A 22,120-nucleotide genomic window follows, 5' to 3' on the forward strand; every position below is an offset into this window, starting at 1 on the left:
ATTCCTTTTTTTTTCAGATATTTTATTTTGGCTTTCCCTTCTTAAAACTTAGATAATTTATGTTTGAAACTAAAAAATATGATTTCTTAATCTGCTTTATGTAATTTGACTTAAGGCTATAGATATTGTGGTATACATGTAAAGCTTTTTTGGGGATACGTAGATTTTCATGGATAGCTGATTAGCAACAGTAGTACTCCAAAAGCCCTCTGGTAAACTCAGACCTTGGAAGATAGCTATAAATCCCTAAAGAAGTGGAAAAAATGCTTTGAGGGAAATGCCTGTCATAAAGCCCCGTAAACAAAGGGTATAAATAGATTGAAGTAAATAATCCAATAGCATTTAGCACAATCTTAGCTGTTTTGACTCTGTGCAATCAGAGGTTAAATAATATTAAGTGTTTGTTGTTTAAGAAGACACATAAGTCAGTGGTACATTTTAATAGGCTGAACTCAAAAAATGGATCTGTATAACTTGTTGACATTTAGAGAGCTAAAGGATAATTACCTAGAAAATACATTTCTTGGGAGCATTTCATTCTCCAAGTGAGTGGTCACTCATCAGACATGTGTGCTGTATTTAGGGTTTATTAATCCATTCATATTCAAAATATATCTGGATGTGAATAGATTTCAAATCAGTGTATACTAACTAATTTTTATTAAACTGATGGCTTTATTAGCATAGATTTATTCACTTGTGTTCTGAAGTTTTACTTTGATATCCGTAATTCCTTTTTTTCAGCCTCACTTTTGTCCATGTGGTATTGTTTAATTCCTTAAATACCCAAATATGCTTTAAATCATGAATCTGTTCAAAATAATTTGGAAATTATTAAAACTTATTTCTTCAGTTGCCAAGATAATCTCTCCCTTTGCTTTTCAGAGCTCCCTATGGCAAGTCTGTAGATATGTGGTCGGTGGGCTGTATTCTTGGGGAGCTTAGTGATGGACAGCCTTTATTTCCTGGAGAAAGCGAAATTGACCAACTTTTTACTATTCAGAAGGTGCTAGGACCACTTCCACCTGAGCAAATGAAGCTCTTCTACAGTAATCCTCGCTTCCACGGGCTCCGGGTAAGAGGCTTTGGTAAAACCCCAAATGGAATCAGTACGTACACTAGTATTTAAATCATTGTTCATTGCACAGTGGAATGCTAAGCTATCCATCGAATACTATTGCCTTTCCCATTACAGTGTTTATAATCCCCATTATAATATTTTATTTTTGAATTTTACATAGTATTTGTGAATTTTAAAAAGTCTAAATTCGAAAGTGGGAGCTGCTAATATTTTCCTAATTTGTAAGTTCCAATTTTTCAAAATCTTTTTTAGTGTATGCATTATTCTAAACTTTGGTTATCTCAGAATGTTTCTTTATGCAAAATATTAAGCATCCCCAAAAGATAGAAAAATGCATAAATGGCTATTGCTTATTTGAGCAAACATATTTGTAGTGATTTGAGGAAGATGATGAATACTCACATTCTGCATATTTAAAGGTGCTGTTCTAGTGGGTATTTCCTGTTTAGTGAAACATCAATTCTTCTTTTCAAACTAGTGTATTGTCTTGGGCAGCCTTTTCTAGACTTGCTAACTTTGTGCAAAACTTGATTTCAGAAAATATGCTAAAAAGAGTCTTAAAGTATAAACTTTCCCCAAATGAGGGACAGCCAAGTCGCAGGAGGCATCTTACTGGAGTGGCCAGTTACAAGCTGCTTCTCTGTTCCATCCACCCCCAAAGCAACTTTTTTAGTTTTCAACTACCCTGTTTGGGCCAACATGCCAGTTGGTGGCCCTTGTGGGAACTATAAAATAAGCTCACCACCACTTCTTTTCTTTCTCTTAAATGCATAATTCTCAAACCATGTTTTCTTGACATTTGCAAAGCACTTTGGTTTTTTCCTTTGACTTTCTGGCCTCAGTTTATTTCACATTGAAGAGTACCCCTCCTCACACATGAATGCCCAGCACAGTATCCCTCCTGCTAGGCTCAATGAGTGTGGAAGAAAGAAAGGAACAGAAATGCAAACATTTCTCTTCCATCCCCTTCCTGCTTTCTCTCTCTTCCAAATCTTTCTGAGTTACCTCAGGCAAGTTTCTTTTTTTCTCCTTTTATTTTTGCTTGTGTAAGCTGAAAAATAGCCAAATTATGACCATTAATTAGGGTGCAAATAGTTCAACAGTTATTGAGCATTTGTCCTACTAGATGCTGAAAATATGATAATAAGTAGGACTTGCCCTCAGTCCAGAAGAAAGGAAAATCTATTCTAGTCAGAAATAAAGCGAGTCATAACTAATGAATTCCTGTCTCACTGAGAATGCATCCAAACTCCTTCCCATCAGACCTTGCCTTTTCTGGGCCCTTCTAGCTCCCTGACTTCAGCTCATACCCCTTTCCATTCCCATCCCTTTCCAGACTTTCATCACACTCACCTTTCTTTTTCTTTAACTTCCATAAACATTCCCAGGTGTTCCAGCTTCATGAAATTGGGACTTGTGACTCCTTTTCCCAGGAAGGCACTTCCCTTGCGTGGCCCCTTCTCATTTTATAAATCTCAGCTCCAAGAATGCCCCCTGTCTCTGACCCCCCAACATACTTCCCCCACCTCCTTCTTGGTCTCTCCCATAGCACCCTTCTTTTTCCATCATAGCACTTATCACAGTATGTAATTATTTTGTTTATTTTTTAATTATTAATGTTAGAAATCATCTGTTTTATTGCTGTATTTCCAGCATCTAGCTTAGCCCAGCACATGTAGTAGGGACTCGATGAATATTTGAATGCTCTCTTGAACCAATCTGCATTATCAGCAGTCAAGCTCAATTATGTTTCCCTTCTCTCCATCTCTAATGCTTCTTTCACTCTTACCACCTTTTACCTGAACAACCACTCCCAAACTGATTTCTCCAAGTTTCTCTCTTCACTACAGTCTTCACATTGCTTTTAGAATGATCTTCCTGCAAACTGCCCATTTAATTCTGTCGTCTTTGTGCTGAAAACCTCTACAAGATTGCTTATTAAATTTAAACTCCTTAGGATAGCATTAAAAACCCCTTGCTCCTAGCCCTCCAGCCTTGTCTCCCACCTTTTCCAACCCCCTGCCCCCTGCTCTGCAGCCACATTGAACTTGTCACCATTTCCTTGTTTCTGCAGTGCTATGTTTTCATTTCTATAGTTCTCCCAATACTTACCCCACTTCCTGGAAAGCTCTCCATCCTCCCTCCCCCCAGACTCAGGTCAAGTGTCCTTCCATGAAGTCCTTCTAGACTTCTCCAGGGGGAATGGGTGCCTCCCCCTTCTGTGCTCCTGAAGCACTCTGGTCATAGCTCTTGTAGCACACATGGCAGTCTCTTTTAAATAGCTGTTTGACACAACACTGTAAATTAACCATACTTCAATTTTTTAAAAATTGTAATAAAAATTTTTTTTAAAAAAAAGCTTTTTGAAAAATGTATCCTCACTGGACTAATGAATTCTTTAAAGAAATGAGCTATCATGGCCACCGTTATATTCACAACACACCTAGAGTTGCTCTTACTAGGTTGAATAGTATTAAATGATTGAATATTTGACCTGGAGCATCAAGCTTGGTCTTCTGGCTGCCTTATTCTTTGCCTGGTTAAAGAGGCTGTAAGCTGGATTCTCTGAAGAGAGTGTAAACAGATCTGCCATGGTACCTGGCTTTAATAACTTGTAAACTAGCTGAAGAATTAAGACTTTTGTGCATGAAATAATTAGAAAACAATACAATTTATAATAAAGCGTGGTATGTAATAAAGTACTACATTCTTTACTACATTGTACTGTTTTCTAATACATCTAAATATAGTTGAGACCTTGAGAATGTTAAACATTCTAGAAAGTTGGCTAGATTCACTAGGAATGATTTATAGAGGATTTGCAGTTTGAAATGGATATTGAAGAATGAGTAGCATTTGGATTAGATAGGCCAAACAAAGGAGATCTTTCACTCCTTTGTCTATGGTCCTGTTTGTTTACAGACCTCCTCACTAAATAGGATTATCGATAAAATGCTAGACAGTACATGACAGTGCTGCTTGTAAATATCCTTTGGAGAAATTGCTGCTTCCCTGACACTTTGATTTTTATAAACCGTAATGTTTTTACATTTTAGTCTGAAAGTGTTTGTGGTGTTTTAACTAAATTAGTTTAACCTTTTTGGAGGTTTAACCACATCTTTTGAGGGAAAAGTCTTCCTTTATCATTTACTTGAGAATGTCTGAGACATTCTCAGCTAAGCGTACAGGGTGTGTGAACTGCAACTGCCTTGAAACATGGACTTACCAGTAACCAGTCCAGTGTGATTTGTATTTTGATTCAGTTGTGTAGAGATTGGAAAATCAACAAGATGTTGCTCTAACAGTATGTATTATTTTGAAAAAAATAACAATTGCCATCCCATAATATAGGGCCTAGACTTTGAAGTTAGGCTGCTGAGGTTCAAAGCCTGACTCCATATTTACTACTTGAATGACCTACGGCAAGTTCCTTGTGCCTCTTTTTCTTCATGTGTAAAATGGTGATAACAGAAGTACCACCTGATGGGGTTGTTGTGAAGATTAAACGTTATAATATATGTAAAATGCCCAGACCAGTGCCTGACACATAGTAAGTGCTCAGTAAAGAGGCACTCTCATTGTATCGTATTGGCCAAGTGATCAAGAAAGAAAGGAAAGAAAAAACAAACTACTGATTGAGATATACTTTAAACTTCTATGCTTGAGTTTTGGTTATTTGTTGAATTACCTAATATGAGAATGGTGTCTTTCTTTCCAAAAAACATAAATTAATTTTTTAAAGTTAGGAGTTTGTGTGGTCATTTAAAAATCATATTTCTAATACCTTTTGACCTTGGGCATTAATTTTCTTATTGATGAAATGTTACTTCTGGAAAAAAAGGAGGGGGTATTTGGTAGCATAAGATAGACCTCATAAGCAAGATATTAATTAAAATCTACTGGTATAGAGTCTTTTATCACAGCATGACAGGTGTCTCTCTCTTTGGCCTGATGTTTAATGCTCCAGTAACATCCAGAGGAACCTCTGTACCTCCTTTAGGAAAGGCGCCCATGTTTAGAAAAAATGTGGGTTTGGATCACAGACCTGGGTGCAAATACAAGTTCTGCTTTTTAATTATGTAACCTGCCTTGAACCATTTATTTGAATTTTCTGATCGTCACCTTCTTCATCTCTGAAATAAGAAGAATAACAATTGTTAAAATGTCTCGCAGAGCACTACTTCCCTCAGAAACCAGTTTTAGGTTATTGCCTGTGTGTCTGTGTTAAATTCATGTTATTCCCTCTATGTCCTCTATCTAGAAGGTGCTGTCCTACTTTTCTCTATCCTCACATTTTTTCTTATCTTTCAAAAGCTAGTTCAGATATTATCTATGTATGATTCTTTCTTCTACAGCTGCAAACCACCTTGGCCTCTCCTTTCTCTTAGCTTCAACTAGAATTTATGGCCACACAGTTTCGTACTGATTGCTTTCACAATCAGACTGAGGGTTGCTTGCATGCAAGGTTTTGGTCTTACCCATATTCTGCATCTCCTGCCATACCTAGCACTGTGTGGGGATGACGTCTTAATACCTTGTTTGAATTTTTCTACATAACTACTTCTCTCATCCACTTATTTAGCATGTTTAGAGATTTCAGGCTTTGAAATGCTCTTATGTTGGTATAAAGGAAATACATATTAAAAGCAAAGTAGCCCTCCCATTGGGAGGGAGTACATGGCATTGGACTCTAATGCTTTACCATCCACTTAGATACTGTGAAATGTGAGTTGGCAGAGGGAAGGACAGAGCATCTGAATAAACTTGACCCTTTCCCCTCATTTTATTTAAAAATGCATTTGTTAATTTAGGAGCCTGTTTGCCTTCTGTTCCAACTTACATAAAGGAAGGAATTGAAAACAGGTCATTCAAAGAGTATATTAAAAGCAATAATAGAACGTGTGTCTGAATTCATTATTTGTACTTCTGTAGCCTTTCACGTACTGGCCTTTTTCTCTTTTTTTACTTCTCTAATTTTCAGGAGTAAATGATATGTTGTTGTGAAAAGGGTGTAAGAATTGTCTGTATAAGCAGACAAATTCTATATGAACTCTATTATAACCAAATTATTTGTATAAGTAGACAAGACTGTATAAACTGAATAGTTCCAAATTTTTATATTTTGTTTTGTTTTACATGCTTCAGTATTGTCCGACTAGATTTAAGTATCATCTTTCACTTGTGAGTTTTCCTGTCATTTAACACCCAATCCTATTAATCCCTACCTCAAATACATAGACACCAAAAGTAATATACATGTGAAATAAATTTAACTTCGGCACTAGGGCAGTAGCTTCTGCTCATCTGCTACCTTCTCCAACACTCAAAGCACATGCACACACATACCCTTACCCACGTGCTAATACTTCTGTCATGTTGTTGTTACAGTTTCCAGCTGTTAACCATCCTCAGTCATTGGAGAGAAGATACCTTGGAATTTTAAATAGCGTTTTACTTGACTTAATGAAGGTGGGACAAGTTGATGTTATCTGTACAAAATGTCTTTTGGTTTGTGATTTCTCTTGTGTCTATATATGACCATAGCCTGCTTTTATGAATTAAATGTTTTGTTAATAGGTGTATAGTGGTGAATAATGGGGGACTGTGTCATCTGAAGAGGCATGCAATTTATTTATTTATTTTATTATTATTATTATTTTTAACATCTTTATTGGAGTATAATTGCTTTACAATGGTGGGTTAGTTTCTGCTTTATAGCAAAGTGAATCAGTTATACATATACATATATCCCCTTGCAGTTTATTTAAAATTGCAGAAGTATCTGGTATTGTAACATTCCGTCTAGACAGGACCATGAGATACCTAAATTAGATTCCTAAAATGGACAGAATAGTAACGATCTAAATATAAATAATGAGAAATAAATCATTTAAAAATTTATCCAGCACTCGAGCTGCTCAGGCATAAGGTTTTAAAACAAATCTTAAAATGAATGTTGAAAGAAAAGAGATTCTAATATTTTTTGCATATTCAAGGCCTCCCATAAGATTATTTTATCAGCGAACCTAATTCTGCTCTTTTTCTAACTTGATTTCTCTCCCTCTGGCTCTTCATTTGACAACCGCAAGATCACTGCTACTACCATGCCTGAGTGTTCCTCCTCATGCTGGTGCCCCTGTCCAGAAGGTCTTCATGCCCTGGACTACTGAGTGCCACAGTTTTTCTGTTTTTTTTTTTAATAAATTTTCCTTTTTAAAAAAAATATTTATTTATTTGTTTATGGCTGTGTTGGGTCTTCGTTGCTGTGCGCAGGCTTTCTCTAGTTGCGGCGAGCGGGGGCTACTCTTTGTTGCGATGCATGGGCTTCTCATTGCGGTGGCTTCTCTTGTTACGGAGCACGGGCTCTAGGCACACGGGCTTCAGTAGTTGTGGCATGCAGGCTCAGTAGTTGTGGCTGGCAGGCTCTAGAGTGCAGGCTCAGTAGTTGTGGCACACGGGCTTAGTTGCTCCGCGGCATGTGGGATCTTCCCGGACCAGGGCCTGAACCCGTGTTCCCTGCATTGGCAGGCGGATTCTTTTTTTTTTTTAACTCCAAAGCTTGGGATGGGACCCAAGCATGAGTATTTTTTTTTTAAATTAATTAATTTATTTATTTATTTTTGGCCGTGTTGGGTCTTCATTTCTGTGCGAGGGCTTTCTCTAGTTGAGGCGAGTGGGGGCCACTCTTCATCATGGTGCGTGGGCCTCTCACTATCGCGGCCTCTCCTGTTGCGGAGCACAGGCTCCAGATGCACAGGCTCAGTAGTTGTGGCTCACGGGCCTAGTTGCTCCGCGGCATGTGGGATCTTCCCAGACCAGGGCTCGAACCCGTGTCCCCTGCATTAGCAGGCAGATTCTCAACCACTGCGCCACCAGGGAAGCCCGGCAGGCGGATTCTTAACCACTGTGCCACCAGGGAAGCCCTCTCACAGTTTCTTATTCAAGCTTTTCTACCCAAGTAGATAGCCCCTTGAGTGAGGACTACTTTTTCATATTTCTCCAGCTTTCATTGCAGCCAGCCAGCGCATAAGCAAGTGCTAGTTATTTGATAGTAGACCTTCAAAAGATACTTGTTGGGTCTTCCATGGTGGCGCCGTGGTTGGGGGTCTGCCTGCCAGTGCAGGGGACACGGGTTCGAGCCCTGGTCCGGGTGGATCCCACATGCTGTGGAGCGGCTAAGCCCGTGCGCCACAACTACTGAGCCCGCGTGCCACAACTACTGAAGCCTGCGCGCCTAGAGCCCGTGCTCCTCAACAAGAGAAGCCACCCACCGCAATGAGAAGCCCACGCACCGCAACAAAGAGTAGCCTCCGCTCGCTGCAACTAGAGGAAGCCCGCGCGCAGCAACAGAGAGCCAAAGCAGCCAAAAGTAAATAAATAAAATAAATTTATTTTTAAAAAAAAGATACTTGTCAATGGATCAATTTTATTTTCTGCCCATTCAGTCAACTGTCAAAAACAGGAGTTTACACTGTGCACAGAATCTTTAAAGGCATACTTAGCACAGTTGGAAATTGCTGAGCAGCACTCTCAGAACTTTGCTCTGCTTTAAAACTATGTTAATCTGTGTTCCGAGGAACCCTGTGTAAATAGGTGTGGGGGCGGAGGTGGGCGAGGGGGTGTGGCCTTTGGGAAAGGCCACTTACCATATAACCTTTCTTAGAGATTCACAATATTCATTAACTTATAAAGGCTTTCAGAAATCCCACAGTAAAGAAGCATTTCCCAAATTTAATTAAATACTAAATACTTAAAAAAAAATAAAATGCTACAGCACTAGTGTTCTTCTGAACACAGATTGAGAGATGCTATTTAAAAAATCCTCAAGGCTCTTTAAGGTTAATTAGGCATAAATTATCTCTTAAATCATTTGCGTTATGTCATATGTTCTTTCACGCAGTCTGTATTTATTTATCAGGGCTTTAATTGTTTGGTAACTTTTAAAATGTAAATAGAGTAAAATAGAAGAACTGAAATACAATTTCATGTTTTCTGCCTTTTGTCTCTTTTAGTTAAAAATAACTGAACTTCTTTTGTTAAATCATTACCAAATGTAATTACCAAGTATCAGTGTGGCACCTGGTAAATGCTAACACAGATTAAAAATACGAAGATAACCTGAACCATTATGCATTTACACCAGTTTGAAAGTTGAACAGTTGAATTCCCATTCATTTAATATATTTACCCTCAAATTTCCTTAATGTTAAATAAACATTTTATTGAAACGTATATTTAGAAGGTACACAAATTATAAATGTACCTCGGAGTAAAACTTTATAATGTAAACGTATCCATGTACCCCACCCGGATTGAGATATAGGAAATTATTAACACCCCGGAAATCTCTTCATGACCCCTTCCCAGGTGCCCCTTCCCACTCTTGGAAACCAGGACTTTGACCTCTATCACCAAAGGTTAATACTTCCTTGTTATTATTGAATGTTTTATAAATAGAATTATTCCTTTTGTCTTTTAGCTATTTTTGAAAATGAATTTGAAAAATAAATAGTACCATTTATCCTTTCATGAAGAAATTTATCCTCTATGCCATCCCCTAAAGCAGATTTGATAATTTTGTGCATATATAAATACCTAAAATGGCCATCTCATCCTGCGTCTATTTATACATATCAGCCATTGTAGTGGGGATACAAGTTACCAGAATTAATCAAAGCTCCTAATAATATAAAGAATAGCTACAATAATTATATGGGCTCTATTTTAGTTAAAATTGTTTTTTCCCCCAAATACTGAATTTTGAAACTATTTACTAAGTTTCATACTTTCCTCATAATGGCCTCATCCTTCCAAGTGTTTGAAAATTAACAGCTGTGTTCATAAATATAAAAATAGTTCATTGTATGTGCAGCAATTTCTACCCTTGATAATCTTAAATAAATGAAAATAGCACTTTAATGCTAGTAGATGTTTAGCTTCTAAAAGGTCGTATGTACTTTAACTTCCTTTGTTTTTAACTAGTACCATACAGTTGAAACCATTTTGATATTAACTGCCTTAACTGCCAGTAAGACCAAAATCATTTCATATACCTCCACAGTTTTTGTTTTCTAATAAATAAGGAGAAAGCATTGAGATAATTTTAGAGTTGTGCCTGAGTCAGCATAGGATAGGATACGATAGGATCAGAATTCAAATTTTCTGTGCTGCTAGGTTGAAGGTGGTTGTCTGAAATTGAATTCTGGCTTATTGAGAACAAATTGAGGTTTGTTCTCACTGTTCAGTAGTGGATCACAAAGAAATTGACTGTGGGCAAAGCCAGTGAAAGTGAGCTAGAGACGCATTTGGGAATGCTGGAATTTCACCCTTCTTCCTTTCTCTGAGGGAAAATGCCCATCACTCAAAAGAACAAATGTCAGTGTGCTCTATTGAGTTGTGTTAGGTTATGTAGGTTATGCTTCTTTATGTATTTGCTTAACTTGTCAATAAAAATCAATTAATTTTTAAAATAAATTTATTTATTTATTTTTAAAATTTATTTGTTCGTTTATTTATTTATTTTTGGCTGCTTTGGGTCTTCGTTGCTGCGCGCGGGCTTTCTCTAGTTGCAGCGAGCGGGGGGCTACTCTTCGTTGCGGTGCGCGGGCTTCTCATGGCAGTGGCTTCTCTTGTTGCAGAGCACAGGCTCTAGGCACACGGGCTTCAGTAGTTGTGGCTCGCGGGCTCTAGAGCGCAGGCTCAGTAGTTGTGGCGCACGGGCTTAGTTGCTCTGTGGCATGTGGGATCTTCCCGGACCAGGGCTCAAACCCGTGTCCCCTCCATTGGCAGACGGATTCTTAACCACTGCACCACCAGAGAAGCCCAAAAATCAATTAATTTTAATAATGATTCACCTTTTAAAATCTTGTCCAATTACTAATCAGATAACTAATGTTAGAAGAAAACATTTTAGTTGTTAAAAAAAAATTAGTACCTTAATGAATAAAGAACACATACAAATAAATTAGGACAATTACACAAATAGAAAAATACGAAAAGAAGGAATATAAGTAAACATAAAAATATTCAACCTCATTATTAATCAAAGATATGAATTAAAACAGCTGTGAGATACCATTTTTTAAATAGCTAATTTACAAGTATGTGCTAAAAAGAATGATAATGCCTATTGTTGATGAGGGTGCCAGGAAATTGGTAGACTCTCAATTGCTCAGAGAAGTACTATTTGAGACAACCTTCCTAGGGGGTAATTTGGCAACACATAGAAGGTAATCCTTAAGAGTTTGCATACCTACTAGTTCCATATCTGGGAACTTATCCTATGCAAGGGATCATGGATATATGCAACGATTTCAGGTATACATCACAGCATTAATTATAATAGTGCAAAGTGGCAGCCACCTAAACATCCAACAATAAATCATTAAATAAATCATACCACAAACTTCCATGCAGTCATTTAAAACATGTTGTAAAGTTATTTGTTGCATCATTGTTCATAATAATAAAAGAAGGAAAACAAAATGCAGCCTAAGGTACGTCTAAAATTGAGGCTGTTTACTGATATGGAATGATCTCTTAAGATCTAATGTTGAGTGGAAAGAAAGCTAAGTACAGCCTATTGTGCGTATGCTGCTGTTTGGATAAAATAAAAGGAGCAGATAGAGATATATACAAAGTACCTGTTGGAAGGATTCACAAGATGCTGGTACCATGGGCTGCCTCCAGAGAGGAGGACAAGAAAAAGATGAAGAATGTATATTCTTTGATATGAATATATATACTTATTTAAAAATATATTTTAGGGAATTCCCTGGCAGTCCAGTGGTTAGGACTCAGCGCTTTCACTGCCGAGGGCTCGGGATCGATCCCTGGTCAGGGAACTAAGATCTCACAAGCTGCGTGGTGCGTCCAAAAATAAAATAAAAAATAAAAATATATTTTAGATGTTTAAATTATGTTGTAAAAAATGATTTTGATTAGTAAGTGCAGTATACAAAACTTATGTGTATAATATAAGCCAGATTTTATAAAAGAAAAAATATATACATGATATTTTTTAAAGGGCTGGGAGGGCATATTCCCAGAGGACAACAATGGTAAGGTTATGGGTGATTTAGATAGTCCTTTAAAAATTCTTTTTTTGGACTAAACTGTGTTTGCTAGATATTCTGCAATGACCATGCATTTCTTTTATAAGGAAAAGAAATATGGTTTTTATTACAATTTAAATTTGACTTTGTGATGTTCTTTCCAATCCTAACTTTATTTCCTAAGAATTTACTGAAGTTGGACCCAGCTGACAGATACTTGACAGAACAGTGTTTGAATCACCCTACATTCCAAACCCAGAGACTTTTGGATCGCTCCCCTTCAAGGTCAGCAAAAAGAAAACCTTACCACGTGGAAAGCAGCACTTTGTCTAATAGGTAAATATTCCCTTTTAAGGAAATACAGATGCAGTATTGGTCTTACAAGTAGGTGGAGGAGGTGGCTGCTTAAATGATGCAATTAGAGAAAAGAAGGAAAGCCCTCCTTATTCAAAAATATCTTTCTTATGCTTATTGCATGATTCAGAACCATAATTAAAGAGTTGTGTGGGTCATAAAGACTTTCTTATCTTTTATAAGATTTTCCAAGGGAAACCTATGCATTCCCTGGGAAAGGTAGCATGGGTTAGTAACTAAGGGGGTTTCTGGCCTCATGAGCTAGAAGATCCTGTGTACATGGGACCCAGGGGTGATTCCTGGAGGAAGAAGGATGCGTGAGGGCAAAGGGATTCCTGAAGGGAGCGGAGGATGCCAAACACAGGTGGGTGGGAAGGCACCTAGGACAACCTTTGCAACTGAACCAAGTAGTTCTGGCTCCATAGCAGGGGCTTGTGTTTTTGTTGCTCTTGTCTTTTAATCATTGAGTTGAGAAATTAGTTTTTCATAAGAATAAGAATATAGAAATAGTAAAGTTAGTTTGGTAGATAGTGATTAAAATTGATGCTTTCTAATGTAATTTTCAGCATGATCTTTAAAAAAACATTTATTTCCTGGGGAGGGGGGGAGCAAGGAGGGGCACAAGGAGTTGGACCCTGCAATCAGGTTCTCTCTCCAAAAGTGACATTCCTTAATTCTGATGGCTGCATTTTCAAGGGGCAGTGTCCTTCCTCTCCTTGTCTTCCTTCCTCTTCCAAGAAGCTGGTCTTGTCATCTAGCATTGCTTAAATTATGGAAGATAGGAAATAGTTTCTCTTATCTACTATTAGAAGAGAAGTAGAAAACAATAATTCTTAATATGAAGCTTTTCTTTTTCTTTTTTTTTATAGGGAGCATTTTCTTTTTTCAAATTTTATTTATTTATTTTATTTATGGCTGTGTTGGGTCTTCGTTTCTGTGCGAGGGCTCTCTCCAGTTGTGGCAAGCGGGGGCCACTCTTCATCGCGGTGCGCGGGCCTCTCACCATCGCGGCCTCTCCTGCCGCGGAGCACAGGCTCCAGACGCGCAGGCTCAGCAATCGTGGCTCACGGGCCCAGCCGCTCCGCGGCATGCGGGATCCTCCCAGACCAGGACTCGAACCCGTGTGCCCTGCACTGGCAGGCAGATTCTCAACCACTGCGCCACCAGGGAAGCCCTGAAGCTTTTCTTATATAAGTTTTTTCCCATGTCCCCCCTTCCTCTCCACATAGAACAATTATTTTTAACCAATTGGAATTTTGAAAGCTTAAGATGTGGTACTTTTTAGATCCGTGAGTGCATCTATGAATAAGCAATAACCATTTACCCTGTATTTTCTCTGCTTAACTGCGATGGTGTGATTGTGTTTTATAGCTGTTCTCTATTTAAAATGAGTGGTTTGGTCATTGTTTCCCTCACATCTTATAAAACATTCTTACCTGTTTGTTTTCAAGGAGGCCTGGGAGATTCAAATTCAAATTCTATTTCACCAAGTTTGTGTTCACTTTGTTGTCAGTTTCCATGAGATCGGTGCACTAAGGCAAGGACCAGTATCCATCTTTCAGTTGCTCCTTTGAGTTTAGGAGGTTCACATTATGCCTGTGTCTTATCTGGGGTCACTCCCAGTTCAGGTGCTTTTGTCTCCCTTCTACCTTGATTGTCACTTGACTCCTCTAGTTTACATTTGCAAAGAAAAAGGATCTCGATAGAAAGTTCAGTAGACTGATGATAAATTTTTGATTTGTGCTGTAGTGATTGGTGGTATAACCATACCATAAAAGGAGGCCTGTGTATTCGTCCTGTAATGACTCACTTGGGAGAAATCCCCATGGGGGTCCATGGCTCTCCTTGGGAACCCTCTTCAGGGATCTGTCAAGGAGGATGTGTGTGGCCATGAGGATACGGTTCATATGGGTTTTTGAGGAGTCCTACAAAATCCCCTTTTGAAGCAGATGAGAATAAAAAGTATAAGTAAATAAAAATCTCTGGAAGAATTTGTTTTCAGGTCTTGACACTGTATTAAATATATTAAGGAAACAGTCCTAAATGGTTTCTCTAGGAAAGAAACCATTAGCTCAGTTTACACGTATCTGGAAATATTTCTACTCCACGCTTGCCTATGGTCCATATTTCCTCCATGGAAGCGCTTGTTGGGGACACTAATTCTGCACAAACCATGGCTCCGTTGGACTTTCTAGCACCATTGTAGAGATGTTCAGGGCACCATATTGTGTTGGTGCCCTGCCTTGTCCCTGAGACACACCAGTATCCTCATACACATATCCTCACACACCCTGTCTTCTGTCTTCCACGTTCATGTCTCTGTAGGAGAGGCAGTGGACTCTGCATTACCTAGCCCTTGCCTACGTCTCCTTCAGACTCTCCTGAGGTTCTGCTCACCTTGGACATGGTGGCATGGTGCTTCATCCTGCCACACAGTGCCCTCTCAGCAGTCCTGCTTCGCCAGTCTTCCCCATAAAAATGTAGTTTTGCGTCTTTGATGTTTGGTTTGAAAAGTTATTTTAACTAGAAATTAACCATCTATTTATCCATCCTGCCAACCATTTAAGAGGGGTTTATATATAAAATCCTCTTAAGTGGTTGGCAGTTTAACACAGATTCCTTACAGTTGTATGTCAAAGAGATCTATGGAATTTCCAAAGCAGTTTTTTATTGTGCTTTGGCAGAGTTCCAATTTGAAGACAATATGATGCCCTTTCTATGAAGGAGTTGTGTGCAGAGCTCAGTGGCTTCAGGTTAATACCGAGACAGAAACTTTCAGAAGAGCGGTTTAGGCACTTTGTACATTTATGGGAAACCTAACTCTGTGACAAATGTTTCCACCTTAACTTTATAGCCTCTCTTTTCACATTAGAAAGTATATCTTATGTTACTATGAATATGTTCTTCCTAACATACGTAGGTTTGTGCTCCACATTGAGAGCAGTGTTTCCAAGAGTTTCAAAAGCTCTAGCGGGTATCTTCACTCTTCTCTACCTTTTTCTGGATGTTCTCTTTGGAGCTTTGGACATTTCACAACATCTGCATGAGTTATCTCTGCGATTACCCTCTCTAGGCCTGAAGGAGAAAGGGGAGGAAATAGGGTTGTGAGAGTCCAGGGGAGCCAGGCAGGGGAAACTATCCTGTGGGAGCTGTAATCTAGAGGCACAGCTATGATCTGAGTCAGGGAGCCACTGCCGGGGGAGACAGCCCCCAGCCCCTTGCACTGCTAAGCCCAACTGGGAGTTAGGTGACAAGGGAGGCTGGGTGACACTCTGTAGTGTTGGGTTCCCCAGACCCAGGATGGGGCAGAGAGGAATGGAGAATGGATTGGGGGTTGGGCACGTGGGGAATAACCAACACACTTAGTCAGATCTATTTATGAGTGAGACTGTCTATCATCATTTGGGTTTTTTGAGAAGTTGCTGAGATATTTTAGTTACCAGGATATAAGTTGACAAACAACTCTAATGGTTTAAAACCTGAGATGAGGACTGTCCTCTATAGATCTGGAGATAGACTCTGTTAACATCATTTAACAGAAAGTGAAACTTTCCTTTCTTTGTAATTTCTTTCTGGGTCTGGGGTCTGCCCTTTAGTTAGCTCATATTTTTCTTTTTTAAACAAAATTCACATTTATTTAGGTTGAAATAAACTATACAAAATTGATTTTCTTCACCCAAAATAACAGCAATATTTTCTGTATTATTCCTAGATAAACCATAAAACACTTATTTTTGTAGGTTTTCTAGGTTTTGCTTGTAAATCAAGATGAGGCAGTAGATACGGTCATGGAAAAAGACAGAAGAAAACAGACAAATCAGTTGTCAGTATCCATGGCCTCTGATCCTGTCAGTTAGCTCATATTTAAGTGACCTTATTTAATGTTGCAATTTTTGTGACCCGATTGGGAGAGATATTAGTAAGTGCGTTTTGGAGATGAGGCCTTCCACACTATTACAGGCATGCTTGATATCAGATACTTTTTAACACTCCTCTGAAAGGTAGGAGGAAAGGATGAGGGCCTAAGGGCCCTTGATGCCTGAACGAGTGGATTCTCATAGAGAAAATAGGAAGGCATAGTTTCACAGATTACCACTCTACAGGGGAAAAAAATGTGACTATTCCTCTAATTAGTGTGCAATGGGAACAAAACTCTCCCAGATCAAACCGTCTTTAGCAATAGCAATATATGCAGCAAATTTTTTGGAATGCATAGTAAAAAGGGAATTGTGTAAGTTATTGTTCATTTAAAAGCATTCTTACCTATCTCAAACCACAATTTGGTCCTTTAAATAGTTACAGTAGAACAAACTGACCTTGCTGCGATGTCAGCTTCAGCTTCCAAATAGAGGACAGGGTTTTCCTCAGGATTTATATTTTGTATTTTAAACCAAGTAGGAAATGAAGCTTTCAGTCCTAAAGATTTCAGTCCAAAGGAAGCCTCAGCCCATTTGGAATAATGAAGTGTGAAATGAAGAAGAGAATAAATTGTGTCTTTTGGAGAGAAATTACCTGTTTAGATCCCTGTGATCCAGTTAGAGACATGCTCCTGTTTAGTGTACAGGAGGTATCTGACACTGACATGCCCCGAGTATTGCCGCTTCTCTAATACATAAACGTTGATCATCATGTTTTCCAACAAACCTCACTAGGCGGTTCACACGTCTTTTCAGAGTATCATTTTCTTTTCTTGAGTACCTTGGTAGAATTCTCATTCGTTGATTATACAGGCTAAAGACAAAAGAGACATTGGTGCTTGTGTGTATGTGCTGTGAGTGTGTATCTCTGAGGCAGGCTGTGAGTTTTACGAATAAAAACGAAGTTCAAGGAACACAGTGATCTGCAAGTCTCAATGTCTCCTTCTGATGTTCAAGCAGAGAAAGAGTTATAAAGAGTTTGCGTATAGCTCAGCCCTCTTCTTCTTTGCAGGCTTTCTATAGCACACACCCATGTGAGCACCAACATAGCAAAAGCAAGTTTGCCCAGATTATCAGTTAGAAGCTGTGTTGGCAGTAAGTTAGCTGAGCATTTAAGAATGCCAAAGCGCTTCATCAGGACCAGTGCTTTGTGGCAGAGTGACTTGATCTAAGCAACTTACTTCTTATTGATAGATTACGTGTTATTTATAGTCATATGTTTGCGAGAGTTACTGTTTTTAGTCTTTGCAGTGTTTTAGATATTTGTTCTTTTTTGTTTTAATGATACTTTTTGTGCGTCTGCTCTTGAGGGAAACTGATATACTTCTTTCGTTTTTGACATAGAAACCAAGCCAGCAAAAGTGCGGCTTTGCAGTCTCATCACAGATCTAACAGCAAGGACATCCAGAACCTAGGTGTGGGTCTGCCCCGGGCTGACGAAGGTCTTCCTGCCAACGAAAGCTTCCTGAACGGAAACCTTGCTGGAGCTACTCTTAGTCCCATGCACACCAAAACCTACCAAGCGGGCAGCCAGCCTGGGTCTACCAGCAAAGATCTGACCAACAACAACATACCACACCTTCTCAGCCCAAAAGAAGCCAAATCAAAGACAGAGTTTGATTTTAATATTGACCCAAAGCCTTCGGAAGGCCCGGGCACGAAGTACCTCAAGTCAAGCAGCAGATCTCAGCAGAACCGGCACTCATTTATGGAAAGTTCTCAGAGCAAAGCCGGGACGCTGCAGCCCAGTGAAAAGCAGAGTCGGCATAGCTACATCGACACCATTCCCCAGTCCTCTAGGAGTCCTTCCTATAGGACCAAGGCCAAAAGCCATGGGGCATTGAGTGACTCCAAGTCTGTGAGTAACCTTTCCGAAGCCAGGGCCCAGATCACAGAGTCCAGTACCAGTAGGTACTTCCCATCCAGCTGTTTGGACTTGAACTCTCCCACCAGCCCAACCCTCACCAGGCACAGCGACACAAGAACTTTGCTCAGCCCCTCGGGGAGAAATAACCGAAGTGAGGGCACTCTTGACTCACGCCGAACCACAACCAGGCATTCTAAGACGATGGAGGAGTTGAAGCTGCCCGAACACATGGACAGCAGCCATTCCCATTCGCTGTCTGCGCCTCATGAATCCTTTTCGTATGGGCTTGGCTACACCAGCCCCTTCTCCTCCCAGCAGCGTCCACACAGGCATTCCATGTATGTGACCCGGGACAAAGTGAGAGCCAAAGGCTTGGACGGAAGCTTGAGCGTAGGGCAAGGGATGGCGGCCAGAGCCAACAGCCTGCAGCTCTTATCACCTCAGGTACAACTTAGGACCTTGACCAGATCTGTCAGCTCATCATGGGAAGGTGGTGCAGGGATGTGATGGGGTCAGTGTGCAGTTGTCCCCACTGCAGGAGGTCATACTTTCTTGATAGGACACATTTAAGGAAGCAATATTTGAAGGACTAATCTGTTAAAACTTTTTTTTTTTAGTTTTTTAAGCTAATTGTTGAGTACTCAACACAGAAAGCTTGTTTTTCAAAATCTGTTTCCTTTCTTAAATGTTCCTTTCTGGCATATTTTGTTCATATTTTGTCCTATTTTTTTTCATTTATTTTTTTATTGAAGTATAGTTGAATTACAATGTGTTAATTATTGCTGTACAGCAAAGTGACTCAGTTATACATACATATACATTCTTTTTCATATTCTTTTCCATTATGGTTTATCACAGGATATTGAATATAGTTCCCTGTGCTGTACAGTAGGACCTTGTTGTTTATCCATTCTGTATATACCAGTTTGCATCTGCTAATCCCAAACTCCAAATCCAACCCTCTCTCACCTCCCTCCCCCTTGGCAACCACCAGTCTGTCCTCTATGTCCCTGATTTTGTTTCTGTTTCATAGATGGGTTCATTTGTGTCATATTTTAGATTCCACATGTAAGTGATATCATATGGTATTTGTCTTTCTCCTTCTGACTTACTTCACTTAATATGATACTCTCTGGTTGCATCCATGTTGCTGCAAATGGCATTATTTCATTCTTTTTTATGGCTGAGTAGTATTCCATTGTATATATGTACCGCATCTTCTTTATCCATTCATCTGTCGATAGACATTTAGGTTGTTTCCATGTCTTGGCTATTGTGAATAGTGCTGCTGTGAACATATGGGTGCATGTATCTTTTTGGATTAGAGTTTTGTCTGTATACGTGCCCAGGAGTGGGATTGCTGGATCATATGGTAATTCTATTTTTACTTTTCTGAGGAACCTCCATACTGTTTTCCACAGTGGCTGCACCAACTTACATTCCCAGTAACAGTGTAGGAGGGTTCCCTTTTCTCCACACCCTCTCCAGCATTTGTTATTTGTAGACTTTTTATTGATGGCCATTCTGACCAACATGAGGTGGTACCTAATTGTAGCTTTGATTTGCATTAGAGAATCCTATTTTGATTTATTACAGAATTCATCAGCTATATGGGTTAGTTTTTAATTTTCTCAAAATTCATTGCAAATTCATGGGTATTTTCTCTAATCTCTCCAAACCACATTTGCTTAAATCAAACCCTTTTGCTAATAACCTTACTCGATATCTTAACTGAATTGAAAAGTTTTAAATTTATCCAGAACTATAGGTAAATATAACTTCAGGCCAGGATAAATGCTAATTTTCAGTCTTTTGGGTTGTTTTTAAATCTCAAGGCAATGTTTTTAGCATAATGCTCCCTCTATCTTATTGATCTTCAGACTCTAGAACTGACACTAACCTGTTTAAAAGAAGCAGCATTCTTGTAACAGAACACATATTTTTAAAATTATATTTTTGTGATATGAAATATTCACCTGCATCAAAGAAATGAAGGTGGAGAAAAACCAGTGTTAGAAGACGGAAAGACTGTCATGTAGGAAAAGTACTCTCCTTTTAGAGGATACAAAAATTGGTTCATCAGCGTGTGTCAGAGCTCCAGAAAATAAGATGGTCTGTGCAGTGGGAAGCTTAGCAAGATGAGTGCTGGGGAGGGGGAGACTGTCAGTAACTGAGCAGTTGGTGTAGCAAAGCAGCTAAGATCTTGAGCTGGAAAGCCAGGCAGATCTTGAGCTGGAAAGCCAGGCAGCCAGTCCTGCAGTGTGCTTCGAACTCTGTAAACTTGGGGAAGTGATATAATCTTTCTGTGCCTTGATTCCTCATCTGAGTGTTATTGTGAGGATTAAACATGGTGTATAAAGCACTGTGTGCCCTATGCCGGGCACAGAGTAAATGTCTTCGTTGTTGCTACTGCTTCTGGGATGATGGGGGCTGTTCTTTAGACACCGAATACCTTCTCTACGCTGGGTATTCTTGGGCACTCAAAGGAGTCTGAGGCAGGGTTCTTGCTCTTGAGAAATTTATCTTCTCTCAAGGAAGATTAACTTATACATGATAAAAATGAAATAATTAAGAACCAGATTTCTGTGGCACTGCCTATAAAAGGTACTTGAGGACAGGGAGAGATCATTGTGAGCAGGAGCAGTCAGAAATGGCTTTAGGAGCAACTGAAGGTCTTGCTTAGAGCTCAGATGTGGAGAGAGGTTTTGTGGCGAAAGGATGAAGACGTATTCAGGCATTTACTGAGCTAGGCACAATGATAGGCTCTGATGAAAAAGATGTGGTCCCCGTCCTCTTAGAATGTATGGGCTGGAGATGGTGGGATGACACTTGCCGATAGATAGGTGGTAATAATACTGTAAGGCTGCATGCCCACACTGTGCTAGAGCTGTGTGCACCGCAGGGGCAGAGGGGAGTGGCACAGTCCCAGCGGGGGGCTGTAGGAGGCCCCCAGGGGGCAGGGGTGGAATCTGAGCAGAAACTTCTGAGATGTTGGGGGTTTCACCAGTGGAAGAAAGTAGAGTGGACATCAGGAAAGAGGCTCGAGGGAGGGCCAAAAAGGATATCTGGAAGTTAAGGAGAATAATTGAGACCTTAAGTAGCATGGTGAGTTGTGGGATTGCAACTTGGGCCACGTGGCTGGAGTGAAAAAAATGCAAGATTTAGAGTGGCTTTTGCAATAATCCAAGCATGGGGTGAGGAGAATATGTTCTGGACTAAGTCAGTGCCAGTGGGAAGACAGAGAAAGAGTGGGTCTAAAGACTCCTCAGAAGTAGAAATGGGACTTGTAAATTGAAGGATTGAATATAGAAAAAAGGAAGCCTTCAAGGTTTCTCTTCTAGGATCTCCTTTTCAGAGTAGAAGAGAGGACTTGAAGTCACCTCATTCAACCCCTCTATTGCACAGATGAGCATGCTGAGGCTCTGAGAGGTTGGGTGGATTGCCCAAGTTTACCCAACTAGTTCAGGGTGGAGCTGGGATGTCCAGGTCCCTAGGCCAGAGCTTTTTGCATCATGTCATGCTGACATATTGAGGTTGAAGCGTGACCCTGGGCCCCTATGCAGAGATGTTCTCCACGAGGTTGGAAGGACTGTCTGGGGCCCAGGTGAGAGGAGGGGTAGGAGATGTCATGACTGGAGTCAGAGCAGTCGTCGGAGGAGCCCCTCTAGAGAGAAGGGATCATTTAGGGCCTAGAAAGATGTCTAGAGTCTGGCAGCTACACATAGATGTTACATGGAGGTCAAAGCCAGTAAAGTGTGTTAGCATTAAGCATAGTGTAAATAGAGAAGAAGTTAAAAAAAAAAAAAACAACTATACCTTGGAAAATGGACAAATGGACTGGCTCTCT

The 22,120-nt window shown here is 39.7% G+C and overlaps 1 protein-coding gene across 5 annotated transcripts in view; it reads left to right on the forward strand.

Moving 5' to 3' along the window:
* Window positions 1–22,120, forward strand: part of CDKL5 (cyclin dependent kinase like 5) — a 187,423-nt gene that overhangs the window by 144,280 nt on the left and 21,023 nt on the right. For all 5 annotated transcript variants that reach the window (XM_082446993.1, XM_082446994.1, XM_082446992.1 and 2 more), the window contains 4 exons: window positions 886–1,075; window positions 6,470–6,550; window positions 12,320–12,471; window positions 17,751–18,717. In XM_082446993.1, coding sequence (XP_082303119.1) covers window positions 886–1,075; window positions 6,470–6,550; window positions 12,320–12,471; window positions 17,751–18,717 — 1,390 coding nt within the window. The remainder of the gene's footprint in view (window positions 1–885; window positions 1,076–6,469; window positions 6,551–12,319; window positions 12,472–17,750; window positions 18,718–22,120) is intronic.

Source organism: Balaenoptera physalus (assembly GCF_965194825.1).
Source record: "Balaenoptera physalus genome assembly, chromosome: X".
Taxonomy (NCBI): domain Eukaryota; kingdom Metazoa; phylum Chordata; class Mammalia; order Artiodactyla; family Balaenopteridae; genus Balaenoptera; species Balaenoptera physalus.